We start from the raw sequence: 17,411 nt of genomic DNA, 5'->3' as shown, positions 1-17,411 counted from the left end.
TGCCAGTTTTTCTATTTAGGATAATCCAGTGGCGCATGCTACTAAAACCAGTACATTTTTATGAAAATTAGTTAGATGAAGCAGTGTTTTATATGGGCTGTTTTAAAGGGATGGTTGCCCTTTAAATGAACTTTTAGTATGTTATAGAATGTCCTATTCCTAGCAACTTTGCATTTGGTTTTTTTTTTTTTTATTTAATAGAAATTTTACAAAGAAATTTGTTAACAAAGAAAGATATAAAAGTAGGTCGAAAAATATATAAGACAAGTACATCATATGGCATACCAAAACCAATATTCCATATTAACACGCTGACTGAAGTCCCTGCTTAATGTTACTGCTATGTTGTTATTCAGGCTAGTAATCTTACCAGACACAACGTTGGTTTGTGATTTTGCGTAGGTAGGTCCTTCGTTAATCCTTATTTAGCCTGTCCCCCATTTAAGATTATTTGTTAAGAAACCTGACCCATGGTTCCCAAATTTTCCAATATTTTTTACTTTTATTATGAATAATATGAGCTATTTCTTCCATCTTCCTAGTATCATCTACTACCTGATGCCACTCCAAGTAGCTGAGAGGTGCCACCTCCTTCCAGTGTCTTGGAATTATCGACCTGGCCGCATTCAGTAAATGCAAGGTAAGAGGGTCCCTCAATAATTCGTTTTTATCTTTGTCTAGGCTTAACAGGATTAATGGAGCATCCTCTACCACCAGATTTGAGTTTGTTACTTCTGTTATAGCTTTCACTATTTTACCCCAATAAACATTCAAAACCTTGCATTCGAACCAGATATGAACGTGGGTTCCCTTATCTTGCCCACATCTCCAACATATATCTGTAAGTTCTGGAAACATCCTTTTCAGCTTAACTGGTGTGAGGTGCCATCTGTTAACTATTTTATAATTCATTTCCCTCACTCTTACCGCTCTAGATGAATTATGGACTAATGCCTGAATCTTATTCCACGATGAGGGGGAGATATTGATGTTTAATTCCTTTTCCCACTCCCTGCGTGTTGTCTCCTTCACCAGAGAGATGTTTGATAGTATTAGTTTATATATGCTGGAGATTGCTTTATTAAAGGGGTTGTTCACCTTCAATGTACAAATCTTATGAAACCACTAACAATGCTCTCAATGTGTTAGAAAAACCATTTTCCATAACAAAAAGTAAAAATTCCATTGTAAAAGCTAATTTTTATACCTATTAACTCAGTCCTTCTCCTGTCTCTCTGACCAGTTTTCTGAAGTGATGGGAGTGGCCTATTTTGAACCTGACACACCAAGAACTTCCTATATGATGACATCATCATGCCCAGGCTTTGCCCTTACTTGTTTCCTATTGGATGTTGATACTGCCCTCCTCCTAGTAATTTATTGGGTGCTTGTGAACTGTAACCAGTCACATAATTTGAATGGTCATTGGTTGATTACTCAATTGTAATGGCAGAGGTTAACAGACGCGGCATATAAACAAACCTGCCTTGCAACAAACAATCACACAGCCATGCAGACAAATACTGCAGAAAAGGAAGGAGCAACATTGTTCTCCCAATTCTGGCCCTCTCCTTCTGCCTAGACTAAAACTGAATGGAGTGCCAAAGGAGTGCAACCTTTTCTGGGAATAAATACTGGCTTTTCTATATTTTTATCTTTTAATACCTTTGGCATTAAGCATAATGTCAGTTATTTACAAAATTGCAACAAAAACCAGCACTGACTTGCTTAGAAATGTATGTAACTTACACATCTAGCAGGGACAGTAGGGCTGCCACCTCACCCTTTTAAAACCAAACACATATGAAATCCACAGCCTGCATGGCTAATTATCAACTAATTTAGATGCTGCAGACTGAACTGATTTCTGTGCAGCCATGTATCATGCATCTAAATTAATTGCTAATTAGCCATGCAGGCTGTGGATTTCATATGTGTTTGGTTTTAAAAGGGTGAGGTGGAAACCCTAAGTGATTTTGTGCGCTCTCCCGGGGGGGGGGGGGGGTAACTTACCTAGGAAAACCATACCTTTTTTAAGTGTTTAAGTGTTCCACTTCTGGAACAAGATTTAGAGCTCTAAATACCAAAAAATTAAAAAGTTATATTTTTCATGATATAGGGATCTATACCAGAAAAATATTTTACTTTATGCACAAAAATTCAACTCATTTGGAAAGCCTCAAGCTCATACAAGTAGTCAGCTGCTGAATTTTTATGAGGTAAATACACAAAATAATACATGCCCCCCCCCCAAATAATATATTTCTGGAAAGTACAAGTGTCATCTCCCATAGTATCCATTTTAAAAATGATTCTTTTTTCTCTGTAATAATAAAATAGTCGCTTGTACTTGAGCCCAACTAAGATATAATTAATCCTTATTGGAAGCAAAACCAGCCTATTGGGTTTATTTAATGTTTACATGATTTTCTAGTAGACTTAAGGTATGAAGATCCAAATTATGGAAAGATCCGCAGTACACAGCCCACACTCCCCCTCCCTCTCACAAACTTGTAACAGTTTCTCTTCAGTACCTGAATGCTGCTCAAATTCCCCAGCACAGGAAGCAGTGGCAGATTGACAGCAGACATAGCCAATAGGAGTTAAGTTAGCTGCCAGTACAATGTGTGATGTCATATAAGGAAGAGGAAGTGAACACTGTAGTGTTTTTGGGGGTCAGTGACCCCCTCCCAGCACAGGGTCTGTGTGGAACTGAAGGATTAGTACAGGGACACTTCTGAGGTGAATATCTCTTGGACTGTACTTTTTCTGTTAACTATTTCTATGGAAAAGTTTGTTCTATTCATGTGAACTGTTAGATTTGTCATTTTGTTACAAAGGTGAACAACCCCTTTAAGGGTTTCTTTACATTCCAATATGCTTTCCCATTTAGTCTGCTCTCTATTCCAGTCTGCATCCCTAAAATTAGAGATATAATGTCGCACTTGACAGTAATTCCATGGATCTCTCGGATGTTTACCCCATTTCTTTTGAATTTCTTGAAGTGATATTATTTGCATTTGGTCTTAATTATTTTTTTATAGTTATAGTTTTTGAAGTTTTGGCCTACCTCTGCTACATCTTTCCAGCTTTCAAATGTTGCCACTGACCCGGCAGTCAAAAATAAAACTATTGCTCTGGGAGCTTACACTTTTTTATTATTATTATACTTTTATTCCTTATAATTCTATTCAGTCCCTCTCCTATTCATTTTCCTCTCTGCCATTTAAACCACTGCCTGGTTGCTAAGGTAAACAAGACCATAGCAGCCAGTTGCAAATTGTCAGAATATCAATGTCTATGTCATACTAAGTGTTAATTTAAAGGTGAACAACACTTCTAGCAATATATTTTATACTGCAATGACCCGCATTGTTTAGGGGTATAGTTCCCTTTAAGAATTCTCTGTGAATTCTGACCAATAAGTCAAGGAAGTTGTCAGAAGAAAAAGGGCTGGTCTGATGTTTTTCTGGTTAGGAAAACATTAGAAACCTCAGATAACTTTTCTCACACCTTTCCTAACCAAAACAGCATCAGGCCAGCCCTCTTTCTTTCTCCTAACCACTTCCTTGACTACTTCATGGATGGAAACTGACCAGCAGGTTGTGCTGCTGTAAAAAAAAATAATTCATATTGACAGTACATGTATCCCTTAATATCTTGGAATTAAAAAAACAAAATAATGAATGAATGGAAATTGCAAAAATGCTTAGTCACTTACACATTTTCTTATCCTTTAATATTTAATAGAGGACTCTCAGATATAGAATTCAGGTATTCTTATACTCTATGCTTCTACTTAACAGCATCTTTTATTCAGATAACTGATTTTGTGACTGAGCAAAACAAGTATTAGCCAAACTTATTGCAATTGACTGGTCTTATTTGATACCTGGCTACTGTCACAAGAGTTGGCTTTGGAAGGTACTTCAGAAGATTGTTTACGGATTGCAAAAGTCTCTCAATCTCAGTCTCTGTACTGATATGATGTGGAAGCTCTGCATAATCACAGGTTAGGCCAGCTTGGTGGATCTGAAAAATTATTCAGGATGGCAAATAAATAAAAGAATCATAACAAGCAACGATAACAAATCATAATTAATACCACTGTATTAAATAAATAGCTGCCAGTCTGCATTTCTCTGAGGAATGGTCTCTTCTCTTCTCTAAAGGATTAGTCACAAATAAACTGTGGTAACTGTAGCATAGTATACTTTGGCAATATATGCCAAAATTCCCAGCATTTTGTTGCTAGGCTGATTAATAGCTTAATGCACATTGATTTGAGCAGAGGGAAATTTAGATGCATGTTAAAGAGATACTGTCATGGGAAAACATGTTTCTAGTTAAAGGAGAAGGAAAGGTTAAAACTAAGTAAGCCTTATCAGAAAGGTCCATCTAAATATACCAGTAAACCCCCAAAGTAGTGCTGCTCTGAGTCCCCTGTCAAAAGAAACACAGCATTTCTTTCCTTCTATTGTGTACCCATGGGCTTCTGTATCAGACTTCCTGCCTTCAGCTTAAACCTCATTGCCCTGGGCAAGAGCATGCTCAGTTTGTTCCTCTTCCCCACCCACCCACCCCCCTCCCTTCTCTACTGTAATCTGAGCCCAGAGCAGGGAGAGACTCAGGCAGGAAGTGATGTCACACCCCATTAATACTGCAGCTCCTATCCTAAACAAACAGAGAGTTTCTAGAGCTTTTTACTCAGGTATGGTAAAACATTCTACAGAATAAATATAGCATTCTATCTTGCACTATTGCAGCTAATCTATTGCCAATAAAATGCCTCCGTAGCTTTCCTTCTCCTTTAATAGTGTTGCTCCAGCAGGCTTTTGCACTGAAATTTATTTTTCAAAAGCGCAAAATTATTTTTTTATATTTAATTCTGAAATCTGCCATTGGGCTAGACATATTGTCAGTTTCCCAGGAGCCCCAGTCACTTGTGCTCTGATAAACTCCGGTAACTCTTTACTGCTGTACTGCAAATTTAAGTGATATCACACCCCCCCCCCTAGCAGCCTAACAACAGAACAATGGGAAGGTAACCAGATAGCAGCTCCCTAACAAAAGATAACAGCTCCCTGGAAGATATAAAAACAGCATACAATAGTAAAAATCCAGGTCCAACTGCAACACCATCAGTTACATTGAGTTGGAGAAACAATAGCCTGTCAGAAAGCAGTTCCATAGTGCTGCACTGGCTCTTTCTGAAAGCACATGACCAAGCAAAATGACCTGAGATGGCTGCCTACACACCAAAATTACAAATTAAAAAAATACACTTATTGGTTCAGGAATTAAATTTTATATGGTAGAGTGAATTATTTGTAGTGTAATTTAGAAATAAAAACTACACCATAAAAATCGTGACAGAATCTCTTTAAGATTTCTTAAATCAAAGAGAGAATGGGGTTTTCAAGTGGCACAGATAAATAGGATGTATTTGCAGAAAATAAATGAAGTTCAAAAGCAAATGCTAGGTTTTTTAAAAGGCATCAAAGGGCTTTGTAGTAACCATTGACAACCTGCAGATACACCAGCTTGGCGCACAGGCAAAGAACGGTTCCACACATCAGCAAGTCAGGCTGTGTTTATAATGCTAATGCTTCTGTATACAAAAAAGAAGCAAACTTCCTAGTGCTTCTATTGTGCTCTGGTGTGGCAAGAATAGAAGCCTTTACATAAATTTTGTCCATAACGTCACCAGTTTTTGTTATAATGCAGAGAACTAATGGAACTGTATCCTTTAACCTATGATAACAAAACTCAAAACCTGATGTACCTAAAATATGTATTAGTTACATAGTATGCTAATACATGCTTTTAACATTAGATGTTTGGTCATGTTTAATGCCGTAACTATAGCACAGCATCCGAAGTTAACCACATAAACTTTCTAAGAGTCCTTTGAAGACCGCTTTAATCTAAGTATGGTGCCAGTGTCATGCGGAGAAAGAATGACTTTTCAAAGACATTTTTACACTTATTTCATTCACTTCAAACATCAGTAACATTCATATGAAGGTACTGCATCAACCCAGTGCATACAAATAATGAAAAAGGAAAGATAAAATAAAATACCATCTCATAGTCCGGGGCTTCCATTCGACTTCTCAAACTATGAACGAGTTGGACAAGAGAGCTCATTCTGGAAAAGAAAAGGGGACACAAATATTGTTCATACTGACAAATATAACACATTTTAGTTTTAAGGATTCATCTACAAGAAAAGTAGTCCAAGAAAAATTTCAGATTAAGTTTGCCCTTGCACTGTGACCCTTGATAATCATGATAATCAATCAGCAGTTAGATATTACCGATTTAATGCAGTTATAATAGCAAAACATTTCTTATAGTTGATTACAGGTCAAGCTGTGGGCATGTTTAAGCATAATCCTCTAACTCTAGAAAGTTTTCCAAATGTTCTGATGTAAATTGAAAAAGCAAAGGCCTATAATAATTAGTTTTTCTCTAGTTTTAAATTCTAATCTAGTGTAAATTCAATCCTTATAAACTTGCTCCTGTTTCAGTCTAAATAGATACTTTGCAGGCTGATATATTTTTAATCTCTTTGCCATAGCAAGACTGCTGCTTTGGAGAGAGATTTGACTAAACTAGAGAACTGGACAGCAAACTGGCAAGTTACGCATTTCAGTAGAAATAATAAATTGGACAAATTCAACAACAGGATGTTGGTTGTTTGTGGATAACAACTGGCAAAGTCACTCAGCAACACCTAAAGCAGATAAAAGGGCATTAACGCAAGGCATGATAAGACTATTTTGCCTCTAAATAGATCCCTGGTAAGACCTCACCTTCAGTATCGGACTCCAGTCCTTGACGGACATGGACTACTCTTTACTCTTTTTAGGGGACATAATATAAAATATGGTGTGATATCAGAGAGGTGAGGAACAGAATTTTTTTTAGATAAGCATAGGTGGTTCTTCACAGTAAAGTTTTGGAATGCCCTGCCGGGTGATGATGTGGTGGCAAATTCTATTAATACCCTTACATGATTTCCTGGACATCCATAATATCCAAAGCTACTGTGACCTCAAGATCTACAGTTACAGGTGTATATAAAATATTGCACATAGCACACTGCACTTTTGCTCGCAAATGAGCCCAAATGTCATATAAATGAGGAGCTTGTTATTTAGAAGGATATAAACAAAAAGTTATTAAAAGGGGTTGTAAACCAAAATATGAGATTTTGCATAATGACAGCAAATTTAATTCTAAGTAGTGATGGGCGAATTAGGCCACATTAGGCCTAATAGATTTTTTATAACAACAGACTTCTATTACAATTATTGTTAAAATGAATTAAAACATTTGCATCTACTTTGATACAGCCTGGCAGACTAACAATAATGATATACAGGTATGGAACCTGTTATCCAGAATGCTGGGACCTAGGGTTTTCCATATAAGAGGTCTTTCTGTAATTTAAAATGCTATACTTTAAAGCAATCAAAAAAATAATTTCAAAATTAAATAAACCCAAAGATTGTTTTTCCTTCAATAAAGATTAATCATATCTTAGTTACGATCAATCACAAGATATTGTTTTATTATTACAAAGAAAAAGGAAATCATTAAAAAAAATGAATTTTTGATTAAAATGGAGTCTATGGGAGACAGCCTTCCTATAATTTGGAACTGAATAACAGGTTTCTGGATAATGGATCCCCTAACTGTATAGTACCATGAGGTGAAACACACACAAAGGAGCCTGTTTTACTACCCAAAATAATTTTTATTTATAATATGTATACTGTTTTTTTTTTTTTTTAATACTCATACCCAGGATTTGAAGCCCATCTTTGGACAGTCTCATCACTATCATCTTCACATAAATCTGCAAAAGCTGCTTCTAGGTCCTCAAGCTGATGTATGCGGTTCTCTACACAATCCACCAATTCCTCCTGTGAACAAGTATACCATAAGACTCCACTATAATATATATACATGTTATTAGTATAACCATTTTCTGTGCTTTCTTCAAATGTTCAACTAGGAAGCTTGTTTGGTAACTACTTAAAGACTAACAAAAACACTTAGCAGTATTATATACTTACAGAATAAAAAATGTTTAATAAAGGTAAAGAGATATACTAACAATAAGGAAGTATTACTGTGTTAAGTTTTTCAATAGAAAGATCATCTAGGCCATGCATAACAAATAGACAGGCCATTTCAACAGGCCAACCTGTGATCCTCTTGGTTCACAATTAATATGATGCACCATGTTGCATCTAAGGTGTACTGGCAAATGAGGAAAAAAAAGGTGCAACAAATTCTCTTCACTTCCTGCAGTTAGGTTGTTGACCTGAACAAACAGAACAATGCAAAGTGGTCATACACATACATTATCCTTAGATAAACCCAGTGGCAGAGAATCACCCAGTATATCGCCACCTTTACCAATGCTTTCTGCAAAACCGATTGTTGCTTGATTGCTGTGGCTTTGTTTCTTTATTAACCTCTTAGATTTCCTACACACAAATGCTCTATGCATTCAAGGTGTGCCGTACACCTTGAACACAAGTAGCGAGTGAAAGGCCAATTTTTAAATGTAGGAGAGCTTTTGATCTATGGTAAATGCATGCAAATGTAATAACCATAGTTACATTATTTTTTGTTGTGTACAACAGGCTCATTTCTCTGCTCTCATAAGAAGAACAGGCCTTCCAGAATGTGGGCAATTTAGCAACTTAAAATCATATTATGAATACTAGTAAACAATCATGTGTACGTAGCCTTAAATTGTTTCTATTTGCACTACTTACAATTTTGTAAATTGCTTGTACAGTGACATAGTACATATTGTAATCTAGGCCTACTGACTACTGCACTATGACTATGGACTAACAACTATGGACTAACTATGGACTAACAAGAGAACAATAAGCAAGAAATCTACAGATGTACCTCTAACGAATGCAGTCTTGGCCTTTTGAAGCTGTACAGTTCTTGTAAAATGTTATACTCTTCCTGAAAGATAACATTAAACAAGGTAAGGGAAATAACCTACGACATTCAGGCTGTGCACTGAAGACAACAAAGAAGTATAAAGTATGCACTATATTAGTAACAAATTTGACAAAGCAAAATGATTACAGCAGGACATGATTGCTTGCAGTACTGTAATATTTAATAAAACAGTAAAACTCACTGCTTATATATATCTGATACTAAGCTCACACTGAAGCAGTCAAACATATGTATTTTACTTTAATGGTGCCAAATCAATGCATCTATTTCAAATGCAACTCATTGATATTGTTCTTTGGAAGCTAATGCTATCATCTGTCAATGATCTGTGGGTTACTGGGATGAAACAAGCTGCATTTGTCTGTGCATATGACATCTATGCAAAAAGCGCATGCACAAGTAAAGCTACACTGGTAAAACGATACATCAATAACGTACTACTGAGAAAGTATATAAAGTCGATTTGTCAGACCTGCAGTTTCTGCTAAATGATGTGGAAAATATTAGTTTATATGAAGGTACTAATGAAGTGCACATAAAAATAAAAGATGGAATAAAATACAATTTACACCTCTACCTTTAGATTAAGATATGCCATGATCATTAATAGAACAGTATCAGTCCAGTGTAAAAAAGTGTGCAAACTGGAAAAAAAGTCATGTAAGAAAGTGCTACTTTATGCACCACATTTTACAAATAACCTCACTCCAGAAAGAAGTAAAATATCAGTAACTGAATGTGTCCCATTGGTGATGTAAAATAATAAATCATTTTTATCATTATTCTTGAACAAAATAAATCACTTAACTCTTTTCAATTATGATTGGGGAAACAACACAGATTTCTAAATATGCCATTTTATAACACTGTTTTTTGGCATAAGATATATTGGACATTGTTGCAAATATATTTCTATGTCCTACCTTTCTAAACCTTCTACCAGTTGATCATAGTAAAGCTTTATAGTAAATAGGTAGTATTTAAATATAAACAGAACATGCAAGGAAAAGAACACCTCACTGTAACTACAACATCATTCTAGACCCTTAAAGGAATAGTTCAGCGTGAAAATAAAAACTGTGTAAATAGTTAGGCTGTGCAAAATAAAAAATGTTTCTAATATAGTTAGTTAGCCAAAAATGTAATGTATAAAGACTGGAGTGACTGAATGTGTAACATAATAGCCAGAACACTACTTCCTGCTTTTCAGCTCTATAACTCTGAGCTAGTCAGCGACTTGAAGGGGGGCCACATGGTACAGCCCTCCTTCAAGTCTCTGATTGGCTACTGCCTGGTAACCAGTCAGTGGAAACCAAGAGAGTTGAAAAGCAGGAAGTTGGGCGAAACCAAGAGAGTTGAAAAGCAGGAAGTTGGGCTATGTTCTGTTATGTTAGAAATCCAGTCACTCCAGTCTTTATACTTTACATATTTGGCTAACAAACTATATTAGAAACATTTTTTATTTTGCACAGCCTATCTATTTACCCAGTTTTTATTTTTACACTGCACAATTCCTTTAACAAGTCTTCATCCAAGCAATCTTATCGTCCAGAATTTTTTTTTTTTTTTGCAGACATCAGACAGAGCTGATTTCACAGACTTAAAGGAAATCATAATGGTCTGTCTGTTCCCATAAGTGATGGATTCTATGAATTAAAGTTCCTCTGCTTTCCAGAGAATCCATGCACTAAGGGTCAAGTGGCAAAATTTAAACAAATACGTACCGTATATACTCGTGTATAAGCCGACCCGCGTATAAGCCGAGGTACCTAATTTTACCTATGAAACCCAGAAAAACGTATTGACTCGCGTATAAGCCTAGACACAACTCAGAAAAGTCTCAGAAATATCAAACAGTCGGTTTAATGTTAAAAATCAAGCCATGATGCTTAAAACATTAATTCATAAAAACAAGCACAAGTTTAAAAAAAAATGTAATTGATTGGCCAGGCAGCAGCTAGTCGTACCCATCTCATAACAAAGGGAACAAACATCCCAACAGATCCACTCAATAGCCACATATATAAATAAAATACAGGTGCTAAGAGCAGCAGTGATAGATAGATAGATGATAGATATGGGGCTAGCCAGGATAGTACAGTATGTAGTAGACAGTAGGAAGACAAAAAGTTAGGGGCCACAGGGAAACAGTAGAAGGCATGTTCCCCAGCGACTCTACCCCTAACCATACAGAGTGGCTGCTTCCCCCAGTTACCGTAAGTAGAAGGCGTCGTCAGGAGGTGTCAGGCCCCGTCATGTGTAGCGACAGGGGGTGCCGGCTTTACTTCTAGCCCCCAACCAACTCAACTGCACACACAACATTCCACCACCGGGCCCAAGGCGGCTTAGAGGGAGGCGGGGGAGCCATTTTTACTTCCCAACCATCTCTCCTGAAAGTTTTTTTTACACGCGATCGATGCCGGCTCCCCTGCACTGCGAGGGAGAATAAAGAGCGACTGCGCCAAGATAGAAGGAAAGCACCGAATGTAAAGCCTACCTGGCCGCAAGCAAATCCGGGCGTAAGGAAGGTCCAGCGTAGAAATTCAAATCCCGTAATATCGGATCCCTCACCTCCCTCTCCCATAGCGCATCAGGACTCTGTGACTGACGATCGCCGCCCGGAGCAGGTCCAGGAGCTCCGGGCGGCGCGTCCTTCCCTGCCGGCGTCGCTCCCAAAATGGCGGCGCCCATGGCCGCCACGTGGGTAGCGGTGCCGGCGCCTCTACCCACGTGGCGGCCATGGGCGCCGCCATTTTGGAAGGACGCTGGCAGGGAAGGACGCGCCGCCCGGAGCTCCTGGACCTGCTCCGGGCGGCGATCGTCAGTCACAGAGTCCTGATGCGCTATGGGAGAGGGAGGTGAGGGATCCGGTGAGGGATTGGCGTATGACCCGCGTATAAGCCGAGGTCGAGTTTTTCAGCACATTTTGGGTGCTGAAAAACTCGGCTTATACGCGAGTATATACGGTAACTCACATTACAGGTATAGCCATCTATTGTCAGGGATAGATTAAATAAATGTAAATGCTAAAACATATTTGTTGGAGAATAACAGTTGTACAGAACAGCTGTGCACCTACAAACTTATAAGAGTAAGCATCTCTCATTATCTTCTCATACAATTAAGCATGACCACACGACACAGAATATAGATGTATGAGAAGAAAGAATAATACTTTCCTAAGTGTCTGGACAGATGTACTACGGTCTTGTAGTACGATTTTTGAACTAATTTCCCAATAAAATGCGTATTATTTAAGGTTTCTCTTCTTATGATTTAAGTTAAAAATACTTAACGATGCTGTTGTTTGAGTATTGTGGTTTATCTGACAATTCATATAATTTCAATATAATTAATCAAATTTTTGACGGGAAAAAAATAGAATCGCTCAAATTGATTACGTTTTCAGGCAAAACCCTCAAATATCATGAAATCTGTTAACATCTTCAAATGTTCAAGTATGGATGCACCGAATCCACTATTTGGGATTTGGCCGAATCCACTATTTGGGATTTGGCCGAATCCTTGGTGAAAGATTCAGCCTAATACCGAACTGAATCCTATTTTGCATATGCAAATTAGGGGCAGCAAAGGAAAAAGTGGAAAAAAAATTTCATTTGTGACGAAAAGTTACGCCAGTTGGACAGCCCTGCTTTAGGGCTTCACAGCAAAGTTTCAGGCCATGCAGCCTTTTATCAATATTTATTTATAAAAGGCTGCATGGCTTGAAACGTTGCTGTGATGGCCTAAAGCACTAATAAAGGCTTTTAAGAAATAAGAAAAGTTTGGTGGTGCTGTTTGAAAAAACGTCTACCTATTGTGATTACAATGGACATTGAAGTAACGTGCACCGCCTCAACAAGATATTGACAATTGCTGTGCTGACTACTTGTTGCTATACGGAGTACCTCATGCAAACCTTTTATTTAAACCTGCGTATGTGTTTCTGAGTTCTTAACACACACACTATGTTCCCTCAATGCTTTAGTACATGCACTATAAACATACTGCAGAGATGCAAAGGTGTGCTCCTCCAAGGCTCTAAAAATGCCTCCAGTGCTATGTGCTATGTGGTGCTGCTTGTTGACAATATTATACAAATTAGAACAAAACCACCAACCCAATCTATACTAGACAAGGTCTGATGTTGCTCATCTCCATGTGCTTGTATAAAATGTAACAGCAGTTTTGAACATGCTGTGATATAGAACGATTAGCTCTGAGTAAATGGATTCTGTGCATACTATGTATAAATGCTGTTTTTTTCTTTTCCATCATCAGTTGCCCAAAGGGCAATCCCTCGAAATGTCATTACTTTATACAATCAATAAAGATGAATCCTATAAATGATGTAGACAAATAATGTATTTAATTTTTTAAAAAAGTGTTTTATATTAGTGCAGCTATATATCTTATATCTTCTCCTTGGGGGCATAATAATGTGCTAAACTCAGGAACAATGCAACCACAACTAATATTCTGAACTGTCAAAAATTACACAGACAGTACTTATGTAATAAAAGTGTAAGATTTCAAAGGTACATCCTCTGTTCAATTTTTGCCCAATTGTAAAGTGTAACCTGTTATCCAGAATTCTTGGGACCTGGAGTTTTCCAGATAACAATCTTTCTGTAATTTGGATCTTTATACCTTTAGTCTACTAGAATAAACCATACGGGCTGGTTTAGCTTACAATAAGGATTAATTATATCTTAGTTTGAATCAAGTACAAGGCACTGTTTTATTATTACAGAGAAAAAGGAAATAAATTTGAACTATTTGGATTATTTTGATAAAACGGAGTCTATGGAAGACAGCCATTCTGTAATTCACAGCTTTCTGTATAACAGGTTTCCGGATAACGTGTCCCATACCTGTATATTAAAAGTTATTATAGATGGCATATGCTTGTTAAAAGGACATCCTCATTGTGGATAAACCCAGTGAGACTTTACAGCTGATCATTTGTCTAGATTGCTAGAACATTAAGGGAATTTATAAGTTTAGTGAAGCACATTTTATTATTCAGGCTCCCAGCAGAAAGAACAATATTGTAAGAAATAAATGAACAGTAACTGGCATTTACCTTTAGGCAGGAACAATTCAGCTAATCTCTAGAAGGTATGAGATACAAGACTGGGACAACTAAAGATTTATAAATGTATGGGAAAGATATTGTGTGAAATAAGTGTAGAACATTGTCTTTTTCTATTAGTGATCTGCCTAACATTTATCCTGCAGTAATTGGATATAATCTTAAAGGGGCATTCCCATTTCCAAACCAAAATTAGATAAAGAGGCACAAATAACACCGAAACCCCTAATATACACATCACAGTTACCTGTTTCTTCAAAAACTATGAATAAATGCCTTTTTTTATGCTGAAATCCAGCTGCTTAACAGTTCTTCTCTTTCTGCATCATTTGAAATCCAGGCAGAGAAGGAGGGACTAAACACTAATGTTACAAATTGTAACAACTTCTCCACATCTTACAGACAGCATGCAGGAACTACATAACCCACAATGCATTGCACTTTCGCAATGTTCATTTCCTTATTGAAATCATGTGTGCAGGGAATTGTGGGGTATGGAGGATGCAGGCTGAGGACAGATGGCTGTTGATACAAAGTAACAGTAGTCAGCCAGCCCAGCAAAATAGTCAGAAAGATCAGCAGAAAAGCATGGGGCTAGGCTTAGGGAACTGTCAGAAACCATTAGAAATCATGAAAAGTCTGCATATTTTTTAATTGATGGATATTACAAAGTTGCTTGAAATTATGTTTACTTTTCAAAAAGCTCAAGTTATTTTTTTGTGGAGTTCCCTTTTAATGTTCTACATAGATAATATAACTGTTAGCTAACACATTCATATATTTACTTTATTCATAGATGTGTCTATTAGAAATAGTTTTACCTACAGCCCAGATAAATAGAGAATAACATGAATACAATACATACCTGAGTATACATCTCTTTAAAAGGATTCTTTACAGAAAAGAAATCTAGATCTATATCCAAAACATAAGCAGACCCTTTCTCCAAAATTTCTATGATGTTCTTAGAGACATTGCTGTGTGAATTCAGCATGCAAGCCTCATTTCTGGTGTCCATGCTGGCATTTGAGCAAGTTGCTTTCACTAAACCATCTTCAGAACTTTCAGAGGTAGACTGAAGGATGGGCTGAGGTCCATCTGTGAATGGACCTTCGACTACTTGATCACTTTCTGCAAGTTTAATTTTTTTAGCAACAGATTCAACTTGTTCTGTATATTCACATTGTTGTTCTCTTACAGGTTCTAATAAAATAACATCCAAATGAAGAGACTTTGGGCTTTCAAGCTGTTCTTCAGGGACATAGAGACCATCACTCAGAAAGTAATCATCTGTGCTTGTAACCCTTAACATAGAAAAGGAAAATAAGCATTTGGTCAGTGTTTGGAGAAATAGCATTCTCTTCTTATAATAAAGACATTATTTAAAGCGGAACTATCAGTATTCGGCCGAATCTTTCACAAAGGATTCGGGGGTTCAGCCAAATCCAAAATAGTGGATTCGGTGCATCCCTACTTGCTGATAATCATGCCATGTGGGGGGAGGAAAGGATTTCAAACTAAAACATAACCTTAAACATGTTTATCAACCTAAACTCCATACATGCTATGCCAACAGTATAAAGTTGAGTATATGCTTGATACAGTATACACCAAAAATTTCTATTTGGTACTTGGTTTAGGAATATGTGGACATGGGCTGATCACACAATATTGATGTGTTGTATGTATTGAACCAGTAGGAAAAACCATGACCAATGAATATATAATTTCTCTGCTATGTTCCTGTAAAACTCATGATACCCATGGAACCTTGTGTAAACAGTCAGCTCTGTAAGTATCCTGCTGTTTCTTTTAAATGCCTCCAGGAATAGGAATCTATATTCATTTTGGGTAAAAGTATATGGTTTCTACATTTCTCCATTTATATTTTATAATTGTTTATTTTATTGTATGTCCTTTTGTATCTATTCAGTTATACCTTTTGTAATATTAAATATAAAATTTAATGTTTTGTCCTTGCTGCTCTAAAAGAATCCATACTGTAGCTTAAATGTGTTTAACTGCGTGCCTTAGCCCTCTGCATTCTGTATGCCGATTCATTTGACTGCTGGTTGGAATGGAGTGCGTTTCATTTACATTAACCTGTTTACTTTTCAGAGTGCTTTGTATGAATCCTTGGTCTCTCATCACCTAAAGTTTGTGTGGGATTTTTGGGTGTTGGTCTGTGTCTGAGTGGGTGACCCCTTATAGTCACACCTGAAGTCTGGGCTGATTCAGTGATTCCGGGTGCAGGCACAAAATCACAAAGGCTGTGCCCAGTGTGCCCTTGACCAAATGGCCAGTAGTAAATCAATGGTAAATACTTGTTTTTTGTCTGTGCCTTCCAATTTTATATCTTTCACAACAGACTTAGGGAAGTATTACCTTTTCTTCTTGTATTTTGTAAGGAGCATGGTAAGGTATGAATATGCAAAGGCATATATTTCAAATCTGGAATTTTTTTCTGCTTCTATTTTAGCATTACTGTGGCTTTGGCAAATGCGTCAGTAGCATTTCAGGTATCACTAAATCTGCACTACCTTTATGCAATCATAAATCTACTGCTTATGTCTTTTATAAATATGAGTGTTAGGTCTTATTGTGTGACCTTATGTGGCAAGGACTGCTTTAGCTATTCTTTATTATTCTCTTTAGATACTGTTGTGTCTATAAAATTCAGAATATACAGTATATGGATCCTGTTAAATACTGGCACAGAAAAACATTAAAACAAAGCTTAATGTGAGGCATGTATTGTACACACAGTTGTATAGCTTGACATTACTTACCTTATTGTAGTTGTTGATTTGTCCTTGCCTACCAAAAAGTAGTGTTTGCCCTCCTTTATTTGTTGTGCCCAGCAGGGATGGATCCAAACGACTTGAGAGAAATGTCCAGCATATACCACAGGCATGATCCAGTTCTCAATACTTAACTCACTATAAGAAAATGTAATACATGATTATTCATGTATTTTTGGCTGTACTACCATTGGTAAAAAATATAAATGCGGCCAGAAAAGAAACCCCAAAATATTGTGATTAATAAGACTACTTTTTTAATGCTGTACTGCTGTAATGTAAAATAGAATACATTTATATTCCTTTAAATTATTATTTACAATTAAAATTACTTAAAGTATTAGTAAATTAGATTAGTATTCATTAACTAAACAAGATACATTTACAATGTTGCCTCACGAGGAAACTTCGGAAGACTTTGGAAAATTTGCATGAGTACCATCCGGCCAGCGATTTAGATTATAGCCGGCAGGGAGGCAGTTCGGGGAAGAAGAGGCAATTTGTGCGAAATC

The 17,411-nt window shown here is 36.9% G+C and overlaps 1 protein-coding gene across 6 annotated transcripts in view; it reads right to left on the bottom strand.

Annotated features, from left to right (window-relative positions):
- Positions 1 to 17,411, bottom strand: part of c5orf22.L (chromosome 5 open reading frame 22 L homeolog) — a 77,973-nt gene that overhangs the window by 6,393 nt on the left and 54,169 nt on the right. For 5 of the 6 annotated variants that reach the window (XM_041565322.1, XM_018266349.2, XM_041565321.1 and 2 more), the window contains 6 exons: positions 16,888 to 17,037; positions 14,964 to 15,402; positions 8,941 to 9,003; positions 7,813 to 7,934; positions 6,085 to 6,151; positions 3,893 to 4,032 (listed from right to left, as the gene is read on the bottom strand). In XM_041565322.1, the coding sequence (XP_041421256.1) occupies positions 3,893 to 4,032; positions 6,085 to 6,151; positions 7,813 to 7,934; positions 8,941 to 9,003; positions 14,964 to 15,402; positions 16,888 to 17,037 (981 nt within the window). The remainder of the gene's footprint in view (positions 1 to 3,892; positions 4,033 to 6,084; positions 6,152 to 7,812; positions 7,935 to 8,940; positions 9,004 to 14,963; positions 15,403 to 16,887; positions 17,038 to 17,411) is intronic. The other variant, NM_001089649.1, reaches the window with a different exon arrangement.

This window comes from Xenopus laevis, chromosome 6L (assembly GCF_017654675.1).
Source record: "Xenopus laevis strain J_2021 chromosome 6L, Xenopus_laevis_v10.1, whole genome shotgun sequence".
NCBI classification, from domain to species: domain Eukaryota; kingdom Metazoa; phylum Chordata; class Amphibia; order Anura; family Pipidae; genus Xenopus; species Xenopus laevis.
This window is presented reverse-complemented; position numbering and strand designations above follow the sequence as displayed.